Source organism: Arachis stenosperma, chromosome 3 (assembly GCF_014773155.1).
Source record: "Arachis stenosperma cultivar V10309 chromosome 3, arast.V10309.gnm1.PFL2, whole genome shotgun sequence".
Classification (NCBI taxonomy): domain Eukaryota; kingdom Viridiplantae; phylum Streptophyta; class Magnoliopsida; order Fabales; family Fabaceae; genus Arachis; species Arachis stenosperma.
Genome location: NC_080379.1, coordinates 165052472 through 165058471, shown reverse-complemented (window position 1 = coordinate 165058471; position 6000 = coordinate 165052472). Strand labels below are relative to the sequence as shown.

Here is a 6000-nt window from a genome sequence, read left to right as displayed (position 1 = left end):
AACAATCATTGGTATATGCTAAATAATTATTATAGATTCATTGGAGTACACAAATGGAATTAGATTGCAAAGGGATGTAAGAGTGAATAGGAAGACTATGCTACTTCAAAAGAGACATGGTAAGATAAGCATGATAGATTGTAATTATCACAAAGCTAAAATTTTACTTCTTTTATCTTTAATACTAGCTTCATAATATATATTCATAATTCAGCTGATTCAAACATTTAACATATATTCATTTTTTTTAATAATATAAAGTACTTGATGTATTATCTCTAATGATTACAGGAGCAATTACATTTAATTCAAATTTAGATACTAAAGAATTAGAAGAAGTGTGCATATCTGAAAAAAAAGATACCTAATACAAAGAGAAACATTTTTGAAGGAATTGACTACAAATCTTTCAAAAAATTTTAAAGAAGTTGAGGATATTACTGAAAATACGACTATTTTAGATGATTCTATGCAAATTTAATACCCAACCATATTCGATGTTGCTAAGAATACAAGTAATTTAAGAAGTAGCAATATCAGCACTTTATTATTTACTATTGTTATGCTTTTTATAAACAAAAAATTATCGTTTAATGTTCAAGTTTTAAAATTTAAACTAAGATATGGTTATATATTATAATTTTTGTATTTGAACATTGATTGATTGTAAAACTTAAATCTTGAGGTTGGCACGACAAAATTGTATTATATGATCTCATCTTTTTAATCCATAAATTGCATTCTTCGGTAATCTTTTATGAATATTAATTTTATACTTAACATGGTGAAAAAAAGGTATATTTTTATATAAAGTATTTGTTGCAGATATAACTAAAACAATTTATTATCTTGGTGATTATTAGATGTGATAGATATTGGTGACCTAGAATTTTTTGTCGGCATTGCGACGCCATGATGTGGTATGAGGAGAGATCAGAGAAGTCCAAAACAGGATCCAATTTTGAGTTCTCAATATGTTGTATGCGAGGGAAGGTACAACTGCCGTTTTAAAGCACTTGATCGGACGCTCAAGAATCTTATGTCAGTTACCGATCAACATAAGACACATCAACCATTTGGTGGTAAGATTGTTGTTATAGGAGGTGATTTCAGACAGATACTTCCGGTGATTTCGAAAGGAAGTAGACACGATATATTAGCATCCGCTATTAACTCATCCCATCTGTGGTCATTTTGTAAGGTTTTGAAACTGCATACGAATATGAGGCTTCTAATGTCTTCTTCGAATCAAGATGAAGGTGAAATGAAGATATTTGCTAATTGGATACTTGATGTTGGAAATGGAAATATTGGCTCTGTTGTTCGTGATGAATCAGAAGTTGAAATTCCAGATGATCTATTGATTACAACTACTGATGATCCTCTCTCTCATTTGGTAGACTTTGCATATCTAAATTTGTTGCAAAACATGTCAGATTACAGGTATTTTTAGAGTAGAGCAATTCTTGCACCCACACTTAAGAGTGTCGAGAAGGTAAACAATTTTGTCTTGACAATCTTTCCAGGGATGGAAAAGGAGTATTTGAGCTCTGACACAACATGTCAAGCTGATGAAAATGAAGATGTAAAACAAGAGTGGTTCACACCAGAGTTTCTAAATGACATCAAATGTTCGGGACCACTCAATCACAAGTTGACTTTGAAGTCAGGAGTTGCTATAATGCTAATGCGAAACATAGACCAGACTTCAGGTTTATGCAACGGGACAAGATTAATAGTTAACAAACTTGGCAGCAACGTAATTGGAGCGATGGTAGTGACTGATAGAAATATTGGAGATAAAGTGTACATTCCAAGAATGAACTTGATCCCTTCAGATTCAGGATTGCCATTTAAGTTCCAACGGAGACAATTTTCATTAACAGTATGCTTTGCAATGACCATTAACATGAGTCAGGGTCAATCATTATCACATGTATGGCTTTATTTGCCAAAATCAGTGTTCACCCATAGACAACTTTATGTTGCTTTGTCAAGAGTTAAGAGTCGTAGTGGCCTCAAGATTTTAATTCTAAAGGAAGACGGCAATCCAAAGTCATCAACAACAAATGTCGTGTTCAAAGAGGTTTTTAATAATATTTAGGTAAGAATAATATTATTTTCATTTAAATAGCATGTTATGATTTACACTTTTGTACAAATCTTTACTATAGATATAACTAATTTATCTATAACTCTTTTTTCAAATTTGAAATGAAATGTGTAACAAGGAGCACAACATCCAATGATTTTCTAATGAAGTTAGTAAGATACTAGGTTGTCGGTAAATTTTTATTAGCTTTTTGATATAAAATTTAGGATAAAATTAACATGCTATTATTACAGTTATATATGTTTTTATTTTTTTATCTCCCTCCTTATGGTTCAAGAATATTATAAACTTCGAACTCTTCTATTCATATTTTACTTTGAATAAAGATAAAATAACATATTTAACACGTTTATTATATAACGATGATGATAGTGTTATACTAAATTTAAAAAATATATGATTATAAAATATTATTTTTAATTTAACTTATCAAATTTAAATATAAGTCCGTGCATCGCACGGGTTTAACATTAGTTTAAGAAAAACACCACTACTACTCCAATATTAAAAATAAAAAATTCCCAACTCTCCATATAAAAAAAATCACCAAAATTCACACATGGTTAAAAAACACTATTATAAATGTAATATCAAAATTAAAAAGCAAAAAATTAAAGTACAAAAAAGTATAGATTCGACGATTATTATTGATGGCATTATTTGTGGGAGAACCTTGGAACATTCGCATGCTGCCGTTTTAGATTTCAGGCATTGCCCATTTTGCCGTTTTCAGTGCTTCAGCCGTTCAGCGATTCAACGATTTTCATTTCTGATAAAGCCCTAATTTGCTGTCTAGATGACCCACTTGCAAATTCTCAATTTTTGAACTGAAATTAGCATTAGCAACAAAAATGACAGACCCGGATCCCTCCAAAAAGGTCGCCGATAGGTATCTGAAGCGTGAAATCCTTGGTGAAGGTACCTACGGAGTTGTATACAAAGCCATTGATACTCACGTAATTTCCCTCTACTGTCTTCTGCTATCTGATTCAGCTTTTGGACAAGCTTATTGGGATTTTTCAGTGAAAAGAACGATTTATTGTATGTTCGGTTTTCTGGGTTGTGAAATTTGTTTTTTTTTGTTTTTTTTAGTGCAAAGAAATTCACTGAAATCAGAGGAAAATACATATTTGTATAGGTATATTTAATTTGGAAAGTAATCATGCATTTATTTGCTTTGGGTTCCTGAATTTGATTCTAGGAGGTTATTTCTCAACAATTTGATTAGGATGCTTTACCAAATCATCGTTCCTTCCTTCAATACAAATGATTATTTAGAAAGGGTCATGTACGGTGTGGATCATTGAGTTTGAGAAAGTGATCCATAAGCTTTCTAAGTAGTTTCAGCATGGGTTTTGTAAACTTTGTATGCGTTTATTCAATGATAAAACTGGCAGTATTGTCACCACATTGTGTTTCTTATCAAAATGAATCCATTGCATTGACAGACCGGACAAACCGTTGCGATTAAGAAAATTCGACTTGGCAAGCAGAAAGAAGGGGTCAACTTTACAGCACTCAGAGAAATTAAACTTCTTAAAGAGCTCAAAGATCCCAACATTATTGAGTTAATCGATGCATTCCCGCATAAAGGGAATTTACATCTTGTATTCGAATTCATGGAGACGGACCTTGAAGCCGTCATACGAGATCGAAATATTTTTCTTTCTCCAGCTGATACAAAATCCTACCTCCAAATGACGCTAAAGGGTCTTGCTTTTTGCCACAAGAAATGGGTTTTGCATAGGTATGGTATTCTGAGGTTTTGATTGGTACAGAGTAGTTATGCTGAGCTCAAACTCTGCTTATACATTTTCAGGGATATGAAGCCAAATAATTTGTTGATAGGATCTCATGGACAGCTGAAACTTGCAGATTTTGGTTTGGCACGGATATTTGGAAGTCCGGATAGAAGGTTCACACATCAGGTATGCTTACCTATGCATACTGGTATCTGGATTATTGTGCATGCATGTCAATATGACAGGAATTGATTTTCACTAATAATATCGGTTTTGATGCTAGAAACTTGCTAGAAACTAGTTTCACTTGCATCCTATATATTCGGTGCTTTGCACTTTATGTTAGTGGATCAACATTCCATACACTCAATACTTTTGTGTATTATACATGAGTAGGTGTTTGCTCGGTGGTACAGAGCACCTGAGCTATTATTTGGTGCGAAGCAATATGGTTCAGGGGTAGATGTTTGGGCTGCAGCTTGTATTTTTGCTGAACTTCTTCTCCGCCGACCCTTTTTGCAGGTGAACAAAAAAAAAACTATCATGGTAACTAGGTAATATGGTCTATTCTTTGTGGTTAATGGTTGTTTGTCCTAAAGTACATGAGGCTTAATGTTTTAGAGTTGATAATTTATTGGCTATAATTGATATATGTAGGCATAATTAATGTTGATTTAGGCTTCCATCTTATTCTCATTAGTGTGGTAATAATTAACATTCTGTTTTCTGGTTTTTCTCATTAGTTTATTTTCATAAGTTATCAGGGTTCAAGTGATATCGATCAGTTAGGCAAGATTTTTGCAGCATTTGGCACTCCGACACCTGCTCAGTGGCCTGATATGGTATATCTTCCAGATTACGTTGAATATCAATGTGTTCCTGCCCCCCCTTTGCGTACTTTGTTTCCAACAGCAAGTGACGATGCTTTAGATCTATTGTCAAAGATGTTTACATATGATCCAAAAGCTAGAATTTCAGTGCAGCAGGCACTAGAGCACAGGTATGTGCCTTCCTTCACTTTCCCTTTAAGACATCAGCAATGTTCTTTTCTCCCTAATTTATCCTTCTTTTTTTTGTATTTAGATACTTTTCTTCTGCACCTCTGCCCACAGATCCAGAGAAGCTCCCTAGGCCAGCCCCCAAGAAGGAATCTAGGGCTTCTGATTTTGATTTGCAGCAGGGTCCTACTGTGTTATCACCTCCAAGAAAGTCTAGGAGAGTGATGCCTGGGCGTGATGGGTTCGAAGGAAATTCTTTTCAAGGAGTGAAGGATGATGATGGAAATTTCGGTGATTTCAGACAGACAGTTGGTGATAATACAGGCAAGAACCAACCAGTTCCAATGTCAGTAGATTTTTCTATCTTTGCATTAAAATCTCCAGATAGACCTACAATTAACAGGTAAAAACAATATTGATCACCGAATCAATCCACAGTGGAGACAAACATTACACAATATTCATGGATGATATTCATGCTTGATGTTTCGGCTTGCTCATGTACCCCAAACCTTTCGCTAAATACAATATCGGTGGAAGAGAATATCCAGGTTACAAAAGCATATTATGACATACCACGATGAAATATTGTTCTAGTGAATTGCTATCTGCAATAATGAGACCAATGTGTTGATATGATAAATGGTAATATGCTTTTGTTAGCATGATATGTTTGTAGTATCCTATTAAATAATATTGAAACTTCGAAGGAATGAGTCAGATGTTTGATTGAATTTATTTTCTAGTTATAAATGCTTTAATTTAATTTGATTTCGTTGTTTTTGTGCTGCAGTGCTGACAGATTACATTTAAAAAGAAAATTAGATCTAGAATTTCAACAACCAGAATGAATGAATATTCAGTATTCAATAGGCGTGCCATTAGCCCAAGTATAATAAGACAAGAGGGGCAGAATAGAATGCTTTTGATGAAATGCAGCGGAGTAGACTTCATGGCTTATTTGTAGAACTTTAAAGGAAGAAGAATTGAATATTATTTGTAATTCAGTGACCCAAAAGTAACTGCTATAGCCTATACGGAGGAAGAAAGTAGAAAATAAGAATTATAATAACAACCGCATGTTTTCTCCTCTCCTTTCAATTCTCTTATTCATGCTTTCCGAGAATTAGTATACTCGAGAGTCCGT

At 33.6% G+C, this 6000-nt stretch overlaps 1 protein-coding gene and 1 pseudogene across 5 annotated transcripts; both read left to right on the top strand.

Annotated features, from left to right (window-relative positions):
* The first annotated feature begins 922 nt into the window (after nucleotides 1-922).
* On the top strand, nucleotides 923-2104 carry LOC130967210 (uncharacterized; annotated as a pseudogene).
* A 651-nt stretch (nucleotides 2105-2755) lies between these two features.
* Nucleotides 2756-5876, top strand: LOC130968207 (cyclin-dependent kinase D-1-like). Of its 5 annotated transcripts, none has more exons than XR_009081555.1 (7): nucleotides 2756-3069; nucleotides 3562-3860; nucleotides 3933-4041; nucleotides 4252-4377; nucleotides 4620-4855; nucleotides 4939-5498; nucleotides 5647-5835. XR_009081555.1 is itself a non-coding variant. In XM_057893375.1 (7 exons), exons 1-7 carry the CDS (start codon nucleotides 2965-2967, stop codon nucleotides 5664-5666), a joined length of 1134 nt encoding a protein of 377 aa, XP_057749358.1. In that variant the 5' UTR covers nucleotides 2756-2964; the 3' UTR covers nucleotides 5667-5876. The 5 variants fall into 5 exon arrangements, 3 of the variants coding, with proteins under 3 accessions (XP_057749358.1, XP_057749357.1, XP_057749359.1); XR_009081556.1 differs by having other exon boundaries at nucleotides 4939-5404; nucleotides 5647-5834; XM_057893375.1 differs by having other exon boundaries at nucleotides 4939-5177; nucleotides 5647-5876.
* The last annotated feature ends 124 nt before the right edge of the window (nucleotides 5877-6000 follow it).

Excerpts from the sequence above, each read along its gene's own strand:
- LOC130968207 (XM_057893374.1), top strand. The coding sequence starts at position 2,965 with ATGACAGACCCGGATCCCTCCAAAAAGGTCGCCGATAGGTATCTGAAG. Across the intron at positions 3,070-3,561 it reads ACAAAGCCATTGATACTCAC|ACCGGACAAACCGTTGCGAT; the intron begins GTAATTTCCCTC and ends TTGCATTGACAG. Across the intron at positions 4,378-4,619 it reads TCCGCCGACCCTTTTTGCAG|GGTTCAAGTGATATCGATCA; the intron begins GTGAACAAAAAA and ends ATAAGTTATCAG.